The 18,253-nt window shown below is 51.6% G+C and overlaps 1 protein-coding gene across 1 annotated transcript in view; it reads right to left on the bottom strand.

Moving 5' to 3' along the window:
• Window positions 1–15,978, bottom strand: part of DEF8 (differentially expressed in FDCP 8 homolog) — a 31,255-nt gene extending 15,277 nt beyond the window's left edge. Inside the window, 4 exon segments of the mRNA XM_077450518.1 lie at window positions 4,461–4,602; window positions 4,745–4,894; window positions 15,020–15,120; window positions 15,553–15,978. Of these exon segments, the coding sequence (XP_077306644.1) occupies window positions 4,461–4,602; window positions 4,745–4,894; window positions 15,020–15,120; window positions 15,553–15,661 (502 nt within the window). The 5' untranslated portion in view covers window positions 15,662–15,978.
• Window positions 15,979–18,253: the final 2,275 nt, after the last annotated feature.

The raw sequence follows: 18,253 nt of genomic DNA, 5'->3' as shown, positions 1-18,253 counted from the left end.
CTCCCCCTCCCTGTACGCACTACTGCCTTCTCCTGTACATATCACCCCCTCCACAGTACACATTGCCCCCTGCACACATCCCCTTTCCCCATTTACCCCCCCCGCATCCCCCTCTCGCCTTCTTGCACACTGTCCCCAAAATACGGCTACGATGTGGCTCCAATTACTCCTCAGCCTGGTAAGGATTGGACTGGATGTCTCACTGGGCTGCACACCGGAGATCCCGGAATTCCATAAGGAAGATGTGATCTGTGCTCCCAGAGATCCGGGACTAATCTGCTGAGCCGTCAGCGCCCCCCGGAGTACACAGCAAGAACAGCAGTGCAGCATCAATGCTGCCCGGTCCCATAAGAATCCCTGGCAGTAGTAGAAAGTGCTGAATGAAAATTATATTATATCAGAGACAGAAGAAGAAAAAGGCAAAGCGCCTCTGAGGGCAAGTATTTATTAAGTACAACGACATGTAATCCACACTTACATGGAGGTAAAGGGGTAACAGGCTCTGGGGAAGGGAAGGCTCCTGGCGTGCGACGTCACCGGTAAAGGAAACCACAACGCGTTTCAGAGCACGCGAGAAGTAATTGGCGAGCTGACAAGCTACTATAGGAAAATTAAGTGGAAGAATACTGTGGATAGAGATTATTAACCACTTGTTTACTGGGCACTTAAACCCCCCTCCTGCCCAGACCAATTTTCAGCTTTCAGCGCTGATGCACTTTGAATGACAATTACGCGGGCATACAACACTGTACCCAAATGACATTTTTATCATTTTTTTTCCCACAAATAGAGCTTTCTTTTGGTGGGATTTAGTTACAGCTCGGAGTTTTATTTTTTGCTAAACAAAAAAAAAAGATGCAAAAAAAAAAAAAAAAATCATGTTTAACAGTTTGTTATAAAACAGGTCATTTTTCTCCTTCATTGAAATGCGCTGATGAGGCGGCACTGGTGGGCACTGATAGGTGGCACTGTTGGGCACTGATAGGCACAGTTAAGGCGACACTGATGGGCAAAGATGGGCACTGATAGGTGGGACTGATGGGCGGCACTGATGGGCATGGATATGTGGCACTGAGATGCAGCAATGTTGTTGAGGCAGATTGTGGGCACTGATGTATGGCACTTTAATATCTGGGTGGTACTGGCAGGGGGCAGGTAGGCACTGATAAGTTGGCTGTGATCGGGACTGATGTACCGATCACGGCCGCCGGTGATCAGCTTTTTTTTTTCTCTCCTCGGGCTGACAGCGCGAGGAGGAAAAATAGCCGGCTCTGTTTTGTCACATGATCAGCTGTCAGGGGGCGCGCAGGCCGCTCGTGCACGGGACGACGTCAATAGACGTTGTCACGGCAAAGCAGGTCCGCGCTGTAGCCGCCATTCGCCTATAGAGCGGATCTCAAGAGGTTAATAAGAAGAATTTGTGATAAGTATATCCCAGGAATATGAAAATTCCTATATAAAAAAATTGTATATATCAAAAATGAATATGAAAAAAAAATGATCCTTACGATTCCTTGCATATATTGACACCGTTTTGGTTCCAAGTTCTAATCATTAATTACGTTTTTAGTCATTTATCAATTTATTTTTGATATATACAATTTATATAGGAATTTTCATATTCCTATGATAGACTTATTACAAATTATTTGTATTAATAATCTCTATCCACGATATTCATCCACGTAATTTTCCTATAAAGTAGCTTGTCAGCTCATCAATTACTTCTATTATCCAATTGGCCAGTTGTGTTCTTTTTCTCTAAATGTAGAGCCTTTGAATTGCCCTCTTGCTATACACTTGACAAAGGAGCGCGCATGCTCACTGAGTTTTGCGCATGCTCTGAAACGCATTGTGGTGCCATCCCTCCTTGCTTACCTTTTCCTAGGGGTCCATCACACATGCGGACCATTCAGGTCCGGCTCTCAAGGCGGACCTGAATTGACACTCCATGTACCTCTATGGAGCGACAGATGTCAGTGGTGACGTGTCCGCCGACATTCGATCTGCTAAATCCAGACAGATGGAAACCCCCATTTTCCATCAGAAGTAGTTCTATTTTCATAGATCCCCCCCATAGAGGAGAGCGGGGCTCTGACACGTCCGTCTCTGCACAGTGAGCACGACAGACTTGTCCCCCGCCAGGTCAGAGGGGATCCGTGGAGCGATCCCTGCAGAGCAAGCGGATGAGTGAAGAAGAGTCTCTTTCACACAGTAATGTCTGAAGTCTAGATTTGTACAACTAAAATTATTCATCCTCTGCAGAGCGGCTTCTGTGCGCTCAGCATGGAAAGAAGAAAGAAATGGCGGCACCTCCAGAACGTCGGATTTCCTTTTGTTTCACAAAGATAACACTAAAGACACCAAACTGTGGTCACTAGACGGGTCTCACACCTACATCTCGTGCGTCCTCAACAACAGAGATAAAAATGGCCCCACGGCTACACCCAATACAAGCCTGGCTGAAGAGGAGGACTGGATTCTAACAATTCCGCATATAGACGTCACATACCGTCAAAATGTAATTAGATAAAAGACTTGAGGGGGGTGATCATACAAAAAATAAAATAAAAAATAAATAGAAGAAGAAGAAGAAGAAGAAGAAGAAGAAGAAGAAGAAGAAGAAGAAGAAGAAGAAGAAGAAGAAGAAGAAGAAGAAGAAGAAGAAGAAGAAGAAGAAGAAGAAGAAGAAGAAGAAGAAGAAGAAGAAGAAGAAGAAGAAGAAGAAGAAGAAGAAGAAGAAGAAGAAGAAGAAGAAGAAGAAGAAGAAGAAGAAGAAGAAGAAGAAGAAGAAGAAGAAGAAGAAGAAGAAGAAGAAGAAGAAGAAGAAGAAGAAGAAGGAAAAATTCCCCAAGTAATTCTTCAATGAAGAACAGCTGGATTATAATTATATATATATAAAATCACACACACAATTCTTTGCTGAAAAAAATCCACAGACACTGAAAGCTAGTAAAAACGTGTATATATCTATTAGATTGTAAGCTCTTCTGGGCCAGGCCCTCTTAATCCTCTTGTATTTTATTGTATTGTATCCTTTTTATATTGTAAAGCGCTGTGTAAATTGCTGGCGCCATATAAATCCTGAATAATAAGAATAATAATAATAAAACAAACCTCCACCACATACAATAAACAATAGACAATGTTGTCCAGACACACTCCTCACAGATATCGTGAATTGCCAATCGTCATGGAGAAGTCCCCGATGAGGGTGGATGTCGTCTGGGAGCGATGCGATCGATATCTCACGGATACCACACATTGAGCATTTATACTTTCCACAGTCAGATATACGAGATTTAGAAGTAGTTCAGAGATACATGAATAGTAAAAGGTGACGGTGGAATTGGATTGCGGTTTCCTATTAGATTGGAGGGACACGACGGGAGAATTCCGGGTTCCTCTAGGTAGCGGACAGTAAAAGTCCAGGGTGGTCAGTTACAGATGGGTGATGGGATTATTGGATCTCTAGGGGGCCGGTGAGTGTATATACACTTCCCAGACAGGAAAAAGTTATCAATACAGCTCACCGCCCTCCGATGTCCACAGCATCAAGGCAAGACCGACATTTCACCAGTTTATAGGGAAACCACAGAGGATAGAGAGCAAAATCTCCATCCGCTACTCCGTGTGTCCCATAGGCCGTTGATGTTCAGCGTCACGGTACCTGCATGTATCTATAGTACTCCCAGATCTTTTCAATGCTCCCAGGGAATGTTTGGGGGGGGGGGGTTCATTGCACTGGTGGGTGATCTGTTCCCTCATTGCAAAGCGCGTGATGGCGTCAATCTGACGCGTTTCACTTGTCAAGTTTCTTCAGAGCAGACATCTAGTATGAATCCTAAAATAGCCCAATGTGAAGTACGGCATACGGCGTCTCCACAGGGGTCATCAAATATTCACTTCCAGTTACTCCAACAGTCACCCGGCAACAGCAAGAAGGGCCGACCATGGAGCGCTGCCGAGCTCCAAAATAAAAAAAAAATATATAAATAAATAAATAAATAGGGTGTTGGAAGGGAGATGGGAATCCACCACCATAGTAGATCCTTGGTTAGGTACAGTTTGGGTCACTGCTGGAATAGATTTAATGGCAGAGAGAAGAGTACCTCTAGATGGAGGAGAGGAGAAGAGAATGACGGCCAAATATGAATCCTTGATGATGGTCGATCACAGTGAGTATAAAGTTCAGCTTAGAGATTCTCTGCATTTAAACTCCTATTGGTGTCAGTTTCTGTGTACTGCCACCGGGTGCCGCTGTTCTCTTGGTAGTATAGAGAAGAGAGCGGCGATGAGATTTCGTTGCTCTTCCTTCTATTGGAGGAGAACAATGTGAAAGCGCCCGGTTGTGACGCTCTCCGATCTTGGACTTCGCATTTCCCTCTTCCAGCCTGTGACAGGTACACATAAAATACCACAATCCCTCCCGGGGGCGGGGCCTGCGGGGGGAGTCTTACCTGTGCAGGTGTACCAGGTCTGGATGAGGCCCCAGATGAAGGTGCTGCATTTATCACACATCTGCTTCACACTCTTGCTCTTCTCCTTGTAGAATCGGTGTTCTAATATGATCCGCATGTTGGGTTCCTCTTCATGGGGGTCCTTATTGGGGGGAAACCGAAGAAAAGACACAGCAGGTTAAATGAAGAGGATTTTAGGAGCGGGGGGGTAGGGTGGGTGTCGGCCTCCTGTCTGCAGTCCCCGATATTACCCCCCTCCCCCCCAGAAACTTCCTCTCACTCACCTTCAGCTCCTGCAGCTTCAGCCGGAGATGGATGAGTCTGACCACTGCGTCCTTCTGCTTGTCCGAATTCTCCGGCAGCTCCAGGATCACCTGCTTACACTCCTCGATCGCCTGCCTGAGCTGCTGGATATCCGACGCCAGGAACAGGCCCTGAGAGAGACACGAAAAACAGCGCCGATCACCCACAGCACGGGAACCGAACGTTTATATACAGGATCAACTACTTATACCAGTCATAGAAATCTCATATTGTGCCCATAAAACCATCGAAATCCTCTCCCCCCATCACCATGGAGGGGCTTTATACTTCTGCCCCCTTCAGGAGGAGCGAAGAATTTTTTTTTTTTTTTTTTTTAGGGGATATGAAACCTTTTGTGAGTTGTTCGGATTGGTCCCTTAACCACGTCCATACCGTGCGAATTCCAGCACTCCTCTCCTACATGGAAAATGATTACTACAAACCCCAAATATACAAAAAAAAATAAAAAGATAATATATTATATACACACATATATAGTGTGTGTGTGTGTATATATTTTTTTTTATTATGTGTGTGTGTGGTACACATACACATACATACATACATACACACAAAAAAATAAAAAATTAAAAATAAAAATATAAAACAACACACAACAGTAACAAATTTTCTCTGCCAGTACCCCACACGGTGGCAGGGCAGGTGATCTGACACTTCCGGCATCTGGGGTGTGTGTGCCACCAGCGAGCCGCTCCTGCTGTGATCACATACAGTTGCAGGTACCGCCGGACTCCATGTCTACAACCACCCGCTGACTGTACAGTACACGGGCACAACGGAGCTGGCAGTAGGGAGGCTGGTGATCCCGAGTTTCTGCTAAACCAGAACACGGATCTCTGCCTTCCCACAGTAAAAGCACCCCCCCCACAGTGAGAAAACACTGGCTAGGCACACATTTAACCCTTTGATCGCCCCTGTTAACGCCGTCCCTGCCACTGTCATTAGTACAGTGACAGTGTATAATTTTTTTTAGCACTTTTTTTTTTTCTATATATTTTCTCTATCCATATCCCATAGTTTGTAGGCGCTATAAAACCAATCAATATACACTCAGATTTTTTTTTACCAAAAAATAAAACAAAATAATAATAATAAATAATAATGCAGGATGCATGTTGGTCTAAATAAAGAAATTAGATTGTTTTACATTTTTCTTATTGGATGTTTTATAGCAGAAAATACGTTTTTTTCCCCCAAAACCTTCCGAGGCTGAAGAGGTTAAAGGATCAGCATTGCATTTGCAGAAAATAAAAAATAAAAATAAATAAAAAACTTATTTATACCACAAAAATCAGGCAGTGAAATAACGCCTCCTTGCCGCCTCTCAAATGCTCCCTGAAGAATGATCGGAATGTGGGTCACTCTTCAGAGAGCAAAGCAAAGTGTGAACCAGCTCTGAATCTCGGCTGGCGGGAAACACTCGGGGTGCAGGAACAGAAGACACATCGGTATTATAGGATATATAGAGCGACCTCTGGAATCCCCCGGACTATTCCCAGATCCGCACACCTCGCCGCTCCGATTCTAGTTAATCATCAATCTTTAGAGATTGGTCAAAGTTCACGTTCAGCTTGAAGAATGGCGAGCCGTGCATTGCCGCACCCGGGAGCGTCTGCAAGAAAATGCAGCAATGATACATTCTGCTCCATTCACCCGCTATATACCCCGCAGACAGAAAGTGAACCCCCCCCCCCCCCGCTATATACCCCGCAGACAGAAAGTGAACCCCCCCCCCCCCCCCCCGCTATATACCCCGCAGACAGAAAGTGAACCCCCCCCCCCGCTATATACCCCACAGACAGAAAGTGAACCCCCCCCCCCCCCGCTATATACCCCGCAGACAGAAAGTGAACCCCCCCCCCCCGCTATATACCCCGCAGACAGAAAGTGAACCCACCCCCCCGCTATATACCCCGCAGACAGAAAGTGAACCCCCCCCCCGCTATATACCCCGCAGACAGAAAGTGATCCCATCCCCCCCCCGCTATATACCCCACAGACAGAAAGTGAACCCATCCCCCCCCCCGCTATATACCCCGCAGACAGAAAGTGAACCCCCCCCCCCCCCCGCTATATACCCCACAGACAGAAAGTGAACCCATCCCCCCCCCCCGCTATATACCCCGCAGACAGAAAGTGAACCCATCCCCCCCCCGCTATATACCCCACAGACAGAAAGTGAACCCATCCCCCCCCCCCGCTATATACCCCACAGACAGAAAGTGAACCCCCCCCCCCCCCCCGCTATATACCCCGCAGACAGAAAGTGAACCCACCCCCCCCCCGCTATATACCCCGCAGACAGAAAGTGAACCCACCCCCCCGCTATATACCCCGCAGACAGAAAGTGAACCCCCCCCCCCCCGCTATATACCCCGCAGACAGAAAGTGAACCCATCCCCCCCCCGCTATATACCCCACAGACAGAAAGTGAACCCATCCCCCCCCCCCCCGCTATATACCCCGCAGACAGAAAGTGAACCCATCCCCCCCCCCGCTATATACCCCACAGACAGAAAGTGAACCCATCCCCCCCCCCGCTATATACCCCACAGACAGAAAGTGAACCCATCCCCCCCCCCCCCGCTATATACCCCGCAGACAGAAAGTGAACCCATCCCCCCCCCGCTATATACCCCACAGACAGAAAGTGAACCCATCCCCCCCCCCCGCTATATACCCCACAGACAGAAAGTGAACCCATCCCCCCCCCCCCGCTATATACCCCACAGACAGAAAGTGAACCCCCCCCCCCCCCCCCGCTATATACCCCGCAGACAGAAAGTGAACCCACCCCCCCCCGCTATATACCCCGCAGACAGAAAGTGAACCCACCCCCCCGCTATATACCCCGCAGACAGAAAGTGAACCCCCCCCCCCGCTATATACCCCGCAGACAGAAAGTGAACCCATCCCCCCCCGCTATATACCCCACAGACAGAAAGTGAACCCATCCCCCCCCCCCCGCTATATACCCCGCAGACAGAAAGTGAACCCATCCCCCCCCCGCTATATACCCCACAGACAGAAAGTGAACCCATCCCCCCCCCCCCGCTATATACCCCACAGACAGAAAGTGAACCCATCCCCCCCCCCCCCCCGCTATATACCCCGCAGACAGAAAGTGAACCCATCCCCCCCCCGCTATATACCCCGCAGACAGAAAGTGAACCCATCCCCCCCGCTATATACCCCACAGACAGAAAGTGAACCCACCCCCCCCCCGCTATATACCCCACAGACAGAAAGTGAACCCATCCCCCTGCTATATACCCCACAGACAGAACGTGAACCCACCCCCCCCCGCTATATACCCCGCAGACAGAAAGTGAACCCACCCCCCCCGCTATATACCCCGCAGACAGAGCATGAACCCATCCCCCCCCGCTATATACCCCGCAGACAGAACGTGAACCCATCCCCCCCGCTATATACCCCGCAGACAGGATGTGAACCCATCCCCCCCCCCGCTATATACCCCGCAGACAGAATGTGAACCCATCCCCCCCCCGCTATATACCCCGCAGACAGAAAGTGAACCCACCCCCCCCGCTATATACCCCGCAGACAGAGCATGAACCCATCCCCCCCCGCTATATACCCCGCAGACAGAACGTGAACCCATCCCCCCCGCTATATACCCCGCAGACAGGATGTGAACCCATCCCCCCCCCGCTATATACCCCACAGACAGAATGTGAACCCATCCCCCCCGCTATATATAAGAAAGTCATAAGAAGTCCTGTTTATAGTTTGTGAGAAGCCATGTGGGGGAGGGGGCAGCAAACATGTGGAAGAAGGTGATCTGGTCAGAGGAGACCAAAATTCTACTTTATGGCCTAAAAGCAAAACGCTATGTGTGGGGAAAACTAACACCGCCCATCCCCCGAACACACCATCCCCACCGTGAGACATGGTGGTGGCAGCTTCATGTGGTGGGGATGCCATTATCGCCTAGTTTTTTTTTTCTATCAGCAAAACACCGTTGAGCCCATTTTCAGTTAATATTTAGGGTGTAAAATGATACATGGTTGCAGATCCCCTCTTGTAAATCCACATGCCCCGCCCTTCCCTTAGCTAATCCGCCCCACACAGACATGTCACTCAGGCCAGAGATTACAAATTCCATCTCCCACCGCAGACAACGGGACCTGCAGCCGGCAATCCCCCCTCCCTCACCACTTCAGTTCACCAGCAAGTCCTCCAGGTTTGTACCTTTGTATGGCCTGAGCCTGGGGGAGGGGGGGGGGGTGGAGTCTGCAAGGAGCGTAAGCATTGCAACCACAATGCACTGGCTGCGGCTGTAACGCTCTGCAGGTCTGAATGTAACATTTTAAAAGATATGTAAAAACCACCACATGCGATACTTCCCTCCTCTATGTAGTTGGTTTTGCACAGAGTGGCCCAGAGCCTCCTCTTCTGGGGTCCCTCAGCCGCCCTCCTGGCTCCTCTGGGGCCCCTCAGCCGCCCTCCTGGCTCCTCTGGGGCCCCTCAGCCGCCCTCCCGGCTCCTCTGGGGCCCCTCAGCGGCGGCGCTCCTGGCTCCTCTGGGGCCCCTCAGCGGCGGCGCTCCTGGCTCCTCTGGGGCCCCTCAGCGGCGGCGCTCCTGGCTCCTCTGGGGCCCCTCAGCGGCGGCGCTCCTGGCTCCTCTTCCTCTGGGGCCCCTCAGCGGCGGCGCTCCTGACTCCTCTTCCTCTGGGGCCCCTCAGGCTCCTCTTCCTCTGGGGCCCCTCAGCGGCGCTCCTGGCTCCTCCTCCCCTTGATTGTAGTTGTAGAAGCGTCCCCCTCGGGGCACTCATTGTGGGCGCGCTCCCGTTTCCTGAGGCTGCGTCTATTGACACAGACAGCAGGACTCGGCACCTCCCCCCAGCGTCATTGGATTTGATTGACAGCAGCGGGAGCCAATGGCTGTCCCGGGGAGAGCGCCGGGACAAAAAACTGCCAACCAGGTGTGTAATACTGAAGCAAACAGGAATAGAGCTGAGCCTGCAGACCGACCCCATCCCCCCCTGTGCATGCTTCATCTGTTCAAGTGAAATCTCTTCCTTCTTATCCGAGTCTTTCCCGTTTCCTTCCTGATCCGATATCCCCCCACATACAGCTCCGTACACAGAATGAGGAGCTCATCCAATCAGAGGACTTGTGTCGTCTTCTTTGGACTTTAAGGTTGTGAAGCATTCAATAAATAATAATGTGAATTATTTTTATGGCTTCTATATGTAGATTTGTCATTTACATAAAGCGCGATGCCGGTAGATTCCACGTTTGCCGTGTTACATAGTTAGTAAAGGTTTAATAAAAGACACCAGTCCATCCAGTTCAACCTGAGTGAGTGTCTACAATTGTCCCTATCCCTGTACATTGATCACTCACATTGGTCCCTACCCTCAGGGAGCCACAATCCAAGGTCCCCATTCATATACTAGGGGCCAATTTTGGACAGAAGCCAATTAACCTCCCTGCATGTCTTTGGAGTGTGGGAGGAAACCGGAGTACCCGGAGGAAACCCACGCAGGCACAGGGAGAACATGCAAACTCCAGGCAGGTAGTGTTGTGGTTGAGATTCAAACCAGTGACCCTTCTTACTGCTAGGTGAGAGTGCTACCCGCTACAGCACTGTGCCGCCCCACTACACCACTGTGCCGCCCCACTACACCACTGTGCCGCCCCACTACACCACTGTGCCGCCCCACTACACCGCTGTGCCGCCCCACTACACCGCTGTGCCGCCCCACTACACCGCTGTGCCGCCCCACTACACCACTGTGCCGCCCCACTACACCACTGTGCCGCCCCACTACACCACTGTGCCGCCCCACTACACCACTGTGCCACCCACTACACCACTGTGCCGCCCCCACTACACCACTGTGCCGCCCCACTACACCACTGTGCCGCCCCACTACACCACTGTGCCTCCCACTACACCACTGTGCCACCCAACTACACCACTGTGCCACCCAACTACACCACTGTGCCACCCAACTACACCACTGTGCTGCCCCACTACACTACACCACTGTGCCGCCCCACTACACCACTGTGCCGCCCCACTACACCACTGTGCCGCCCACTACACCACTGTGCCGCCCCACTACACTACACCACTGTGCCACCCAACTACACCACTGTGCCGCCCCACTACACCACTGTGCTGCCCCACTACACTACACCACTGTGCCGCCCACTACACCACTGTGCCGCCCCACTACACTACACCACTGTGCCGCCCACTACACCACTGTGCCGCCCCACTACACCACTGTGCCGCCCCACTACACCACTGTGCCGCCCCACTACACCACTGTGCCGCCCCACTACACCACTGTGCCGCCCCACTACACCACTGTGCCGCCCCAGTGGTGGGTTTGGCTGCACTACTCACTTCTTGGAATTCTAACAGCTGTGGGTGGCCAGGAATTAGTGTGGACGACTCGCACATGTGCAGTAGAGAACCGGCCATTTCCCCTTAGTAATGATGCCACACCCGGAGCCGAGGAACGGGTCGGCTTCAGGTACCGACATTGTGGGCTCCCAGGACAGGTAAGTGTCCTTATATTACAAAAAAAAAAAAAAAGTCAGCAGCTGCAGGATTTTCTACCTATAGTCATTTTTTTACCCAGGCGGAACTTCGCTTCAATTCTGCATAAAACATTTAAGTGCGACATTTCATGAGATAAATTAGGAGGGCGTGTTTAGGGGCGGATTAGGGGCGGGCAGCTGGTGGAGAGTAACAAAAGATTTGAAATTTTGAACCCAGTTTGAGAATGCATGACATCACACTGGGGCCCATTCACATCCGCCCCATTGGGCAGAATTTCCCAACAATTTCCCTCGTGTCCTATTGTTTCAGTTATACCAACGTGCTGGGAAACAAAAAATAAATAAAAAAATATGAAATAAAAAATAAAAAGTAAGGAGAGAGTCTTTGTGCACTGGTGGGCCGTCATGTTGGGACAGGAAGGGGCCGTCCCCCAAACTGTCCCCACAAAGTTGGGAGCATGAAATTGTCCAAAATGTCTTGGTATGCCGACGCCTTAAGAGTTCCTTTCACTGGAACTAAGGGGCCAAGCCCAACCTCTGAAAAGCAACCCTCACACCATAATCCCCCCTCCACCCTCCCCCACCAACACCATAATCCCCCCTCCCCCCACCATAATCCCCTCTCCAAATGATTCAGCCATGTTTGATCACTCAGTTCTCAGGCTTAGAGCTGGTGGGGGACAGATACAGCAATGGACCTATGCTGCATTCACCTAGATCAGTATATTTCGTTATTAAAAAAAAAGTTGAAGATAGAAACTGATTAGTTACTATGTACAGCCAAGAGCTCCCTTCACTGGAACTAAGGGGCCAAGCCCAACCCCTGAAAAATAATCCCCCCACCACCAAATGGTTTGGAACAGTGCACAAAGCAAGGTCCATAAAGACATGAGCGAGTTTGGGGTGGAGCAACTTGACTGGCCTGCACAGAGTCCTGACCTCAACCCCATAGAACACCTTTGGGATGAATTAGAGTGGACACTGCGAGCCAGGCCTTCTCATCCAACATCAGCGATCCCCTCCGATCACCAGCACACACTCGCAGAGCCTCCATCAATAATACTTTACAAGGGGAAGGAAGGTCAGCTCTGACCGTCTCCTGTATCACGTCTACAGCCTCTGACCGTCTCCTGTATCACGTCTACAGCCTCTGACCGTCTCCTGTATCACGTCTACAGCCTCGCACCGTCTCCTGTATCACGTCTACAGCCTCGCACCGTCTCCTGTATCACGTCTTCAGCCTCGCACCTTCTCCTGTATCACGTCTACAGCCTCGCACCGTCTCCTGTATCACGTCTACAGCCTCTGACCGTCTCCTGTATCACGTCTACAGCCTCGCACCGTCTCCTGTATCACGTCTACAGCCTCGCACCGTCTCCTGTATCACGTCTACAGCCTCGCACCGTCTCCTGTATCACGTCTACAGCCTCGCACCGTCTCCTGTATCACGTCTACAGCCTCGCACCGTCTCCTGTATCACGTCTACAGCCTCGCACCGTCTCCTGTATCACGTCTACAGCCTCGCACCGTCTCCTGTATCACGTCTACAGCCTCGCACCGTCTCCTGTATCACGTCTACAGCCTCTGACCTTCTCCTGTATCACGTCTACAGCCTCTGACCTTCTCCTGTATCACGTCTACAGCCTCTGACCTTCTCCTGTATCATGTCTACAGCCTCGCACCTTCTCCTGTATCATGTCTACAGCCTCTGACCTTCTCCTGTATCATGTCTACAGCCTCTGACCTTCTCCTGTATCATGTCTACAGCCTCTGACCGTCTCCTGTATCATGTCTACAGCCTCGCACCTTCTCCTGTATCATGTCTTCAGCCTCTGACCTTCTTCTGTATCATGTCTACAGCCTCGCACCTTCTCCTGTATCATGTCTACAGCCTCGCACCTTCTCCTGTATCATGTCTACAGCCTCGCACCTTCTCCTGTATCGTGTCTACAGCCTCGCACCTTCTCCTGTATCGTGTCTACAGCCTCGGACCTTCTCCTGTATCATGTATGCAGTCTCTGATCTTCTTCTGTATCATGTCTACAGCCTTGCACCGTCTCCTGTATCACGTCTACAGCCTCGCACCTTCTTCTGTATCATGTCTACAGCCTCGCACCTTCTTCTGTATCATGTCTACAGCCTCGCACCTTCTCCTGTATCCTGTCTACAGCCTCTGACCGTCTCCTGTATCACGTCTACAGCCTCGCACAGTCTCCTGTATCACGTCTACAGCCTCGCACCTTCTTCTGTATCATGTCTACAGCCTCTGACCTTCTCCTGTATTACGTCTACAGTCTCTGACCATCTCCTGTATCATGTCTACAGCCTCTGACCGTCTCCTGTATCACGTCTACAGCCTCGCACAGTCTCCTGTATCATGTCTACAGCCTCGGACTTTCTCCTGTATCATGTATGCAGTCTCTGATCTTCTCCTGTATCATGTATGCAGTCTCTGATCTTCTCCTGTATCATGTCTACAGCCTCGCACCGTCTCCTGTATCACGTCTACAGCCTCGCACCGTCTCCTGTATCATGTCTACAGCCTCGCACCGTCTCCTGTATCATGTCTACAGCCTCTGACTTTCTCCTGTATCATGTCTACAGCCTCTGACTTTCTCCTGTATCATGTCTACAGCCTCGCACCTTCTCCTGTATCATGTATGCAGTCTCTGATCTTCTCCTGCATCATGTCTACAGCCTCGCACCGTCTCCTGCATCATGTCTACAGCCTCGCACCGTCTCCTGTATCATGTCTACAGCCTCGCACCTTCTCCTGTATCATGTCTACAGCCTCGCACCGTCTCCTGTATCATGTCTACAGCCTCGCACCGTCTCCTGTATCATGTCTACAGCCTCGCACCTTCTCCTGTATCATGTCTACAGCCTCGCACCGTCTCGTGTATCATGTCTACAGCCTCGCGCCGTCTCCTGTGTCATGTCTACAGCCTCTGACCATCTCCTGTATCATGTCTACAGTCTCTGATCTTCTCCTGTATCATGTCTGCAGTCTCTGACCATCGCTTGCATCCACCAATGGTGTAAACATTAAACAGACAGAAATTCCTCCAGAGAATGTACAGCCTCTACCCAGGTGAGGTGCTGGAGGAGTCCTGTGGGGAGGAGGACAGAAGAGGACACATACTGGCTGTCATCTTCTATAGAGGAGAGTGTCCCCCCTCCCCCCCGGACTGGTGCAGACATGGTGGAAGGACCCCGCAGCTCACCACATTTCTGACTTTTCTCATCACACATCATGTAACAAAAATCTCTGAATGAGATATTTATATTTAACAGACAAAAATGAGAGCCAATAAGAGAAGGTCTTGGTTGGGGATTACATTCAATAAAATGGTTCTCAGTTCACAAAATGCGTCACAATCACAAGGCTTGAGATTCCCATAAATGGAAGGACGCCGTTGGTGCATAGCAATTGGCTGCCTAGGGCTGTCACATGATGAGCTGAGGGGGTCCCTCAGTCCTGTGTAAGCTCCAGGTCATATCTCAGAGCTCACACATGGGGGGGGGGGGAGGGGCTTCCTTTCCTCACTCCCAGCAGCTGAATGGAGCCAAGAAAGAGTCCATTTAGGGGGGAGTATAGATAGCGGTACGCAGTGGGCCCACCAATGGACGGTCCAGGTAGGTCCTCAACCTGTACAGATGGGTTCTCCTGTAGAATTGCACAAAACTACTTACCACTGGCCGGGAAAAGTGATCCTCCGACACCCCCAGATCCATCACTCTGTCTGCGCTGCGGAATTCCAGTTCAGGACGCGGGGGGGACCTTGGTGGGGAATCTGAAAGAAAAAGAATGGCCAACAATGGTCAACAATCTAAAAACTGACCAACCGGGCAATGTGGTGGAGCAAATAGTAATGATGGGTGGAGTAATCCCTAGCAACCAATCAGCCGTCTCCTTTTTGACCCAATATGTAAGAGATGTGTGATGAGGAGCTGCAGTTTGCTCTTATAATTCAGGGGTTGGGAGTGCCGGTGACACGGCAGACCAACCGGTCCAATCAAAGCAGTGCCGGTGTCACCATACAAGGCCAGACTACTGAGGAACCACAAGAAGGCGGGCAGGTGACCGGCCAGTGCAGTGTAGACTGGCAGCAGGAGCCGGTCACCAATACTGGAAGCAATAATGGACTGGCCCTTCCAGTACATCCAGGTATACAATTCTGGAAGGATGGTGGAAGACCCCACATTCCCGTCCCGGTAATACAAACCCTTTGAAGGCACCCGCTCTGCGTCCTCGCAGGGCTCCTCTTCTCTCGCTTTGTTGAAAGGGTTGAGGTGACCCTGGCGGAACCTGGCCAGCTTGTCATTGTATTCCATATCCAGTCACCCTGCAAGACACGGGACACGGGAGATCACACAACCACGCCAGTGCACCGGCGGCCACGTCACAAGCAACCCGAGGAAACCAAACTTCACATCCCACCCCTGGGAGGCGCATTTCAACCCATAAACCAAAATGGCACAACCATGTGGTGACTGCATTCATTTTCTTTTCACCTGCTGATCCTACCCCATTCTACCTCCCTGGGTGGCTACATTCATCTATTGAGAGAGCCATGGCTGTCTACTTGAGCTGCTCTACTAATCCGCCCTTCAAAATGCTCTTCCTCATGTTACTTCTGTAGGTGCGAGAGCGCTGGGCACATCGCTGGGCGCCGGCAGAGCAACGGAAGAGCGCTGGGCACATCGCTGGGCGCCGGCAGAGCGCGGGGCAATGGAAGAGCACTGGGCACATCGCTGGGCCTGGAGGTAGGAAAACATCCACCAGGATAACCTCGGAGGTCTGCAGAGTGATCTGAATATTGTCTAATGGAAGTCAGACTGATGAGGCCACCATGTTTCGGGGGTCAGACATCCCTCCTCCTCCTCCTCATGGCGGGGAGCTGCAAATGTGAATACTTTGGCTTTCAGTAAGAATTTTATGGGCTCCGGTGACAGATCCCGGGGGCCGGGATGGGAGGGCAGAGCTAAAACCATCCCCCTCGTGTCTGCTGTGCAGCGGGTCACCCAATCAACCTATAATTGCAGAACATGATGGGTGTTGTACTCCTCCCAGGTATATAGTGAAGGTGTCACCCCTGGCCACGGCTGAGCGTTCCAGTCCTCCGACTTCCATGGCCACCCCCCCACGGGCGCTCTCCCATGGCCACCCTCTCCCCCCCACGGGCGCTCTCCCATGGCCACCCCCCCCATGGGCGCTCTCCCATGGCCACCCCCCCCCCCATGTACACCTCTCCTCCCATCATCACCCCCCCCCATGTACACCTCTCCTCCCATCATCACCCCCCCCCATGTACACCTCTCCTCCCATCATCACCCCCCCCCATGTACACCTCTCCTCCCATCATCACCCCCCCCCCCATCATCACCCCCCCCCCCATGTACACCTCTCCTCCCATCATCACCCCCCCCCCATGTACACCTCTCCTCCCATCATCACCCCCCCCCCATGTACACCTCTCCTCCCATCATCACCCCCCCCCATGTACACCTCTCCTCCCATCATCACCCCCCCCATGTACACCTCTCCTCCCATCATCACCCCCCCCCATGTACACCTCTCCTCCCATCATCACCCCCCCCCCCCATGTACACCTCTCCTCCCATCATCACCCCCCCCCCCCATGTACACCTCTCCTCCCATCATCACCCCCCCCCCCCATGTACACCTCTCCTCCCATCATCACCCCCCCCCCCCCATGTACACCTCTCCTCCCATCATCACCCCCCCCCCCCCCATGTACACCTCTCCTCCCATCATCACCCCCCCCCCCCATGTACACCTCTCCTCCCATCATCACCCCCCCCCATGTACACCTCTCCTCCCATCATCACCCCCCCCCCCATGTACACCTCTCCTCCCATCATCACCCCCCCCCCCCCCATGTACACCTCTCCTCCCATAATCACCCCCCCCCCATGTACACCTCTCCTCCCATCATCACCCCCCCCCATGTACACCTCTCCTCCCATCATCACCCCCCCCCATGTACACCTCTCCTCCCATCATCACCCCCCCCCCCCCCCCCCATGTACACCTCTCCTCCCATCCCCCCCAATACAGATCACATATGATAATAATGGGGTAGATGGTGATGAGTTTTGGTTTCTATGGCTGCCCCTCCCCCTCTGACCTCGGCATGTCCGGCCTGTCTCCCCCCCGGGCCTCCTCCGGCCTGGAGCGTCTTCTCCTTCTCCGGTTCCTCCGCTCCTCCCGGTGTCTCCGGTAATCACACAGCCGCCTCCGCCCATCACACCGCCACCGTGCGGCAGACCGAGAGCACTGCACCGCGCCATGACGTCACACTCTTCTACTGCCACGTGACCCGCTCTGCCCGCTGATTGGCTGCAAACTGACACTTCTCTGGGGCGTGTCCTTCTATGTACAGCGCTGATATATATATATATATATTGTCCTATATACCTCACTGCACCCCTCCCCCAATATAATTATATATATCTCACTGTTCCCCCTCCCCCAACTTAATTATGTATACAGTATCTCACAAAAGTAAGTACAACCCTGTGTGTGTATATACACATCATGTTTAATCTCTCTGTATATAAATTATCTGACAAAAGTAAGTACACCCCTCAGTGACATCTTTTCATGTGACAACACTGAAGAAATGACACTTGTCTACAATGTAAAGCAGTGAGTGTACAGCTTGTATAACATCCCTTTCACACCGGGGCGTTTTGCAGGCTCTATAGCGTTAGAAATGGCGCCTGCAATCCGCCCTCAAACTGCTGCACCATTGTCTGTAGTGTGATCCCCCGAGGGCTTTCACACCGGAGCGGTGCGCTGGCGGGACGTCAGGAAAAGTCCTGCCAGCAGCTTCTAAGGAGCAGCATGGTTACCGCTCCTCCACCGCTGCTCCCCATTGAAATCAATGTGGCAGCGCTGTA

Source organism: Lithobates pipiens, unplaced genomic scaffold, assembly GCF_037356315.1.
Source record: "Lithobates pipiens isolate NorthernLeopardFrog02 unplaced genomic scaffold, aLitPip1_a1.2 Scaffold_10, whole genome shotgun sequence".
NCBI classification, from domain to species: domain Eukaryota; kingdom Metazoa; phylum Chordata; class Amphibia; order Anura; family Ranidae; genus Lithobates; species Lithobates pipiens.
The sequence above is the reverse complement of the archived record's forward strand: the minus strand, read 5'-3'. Positions and strand labels throughout refer to the sequence as shown.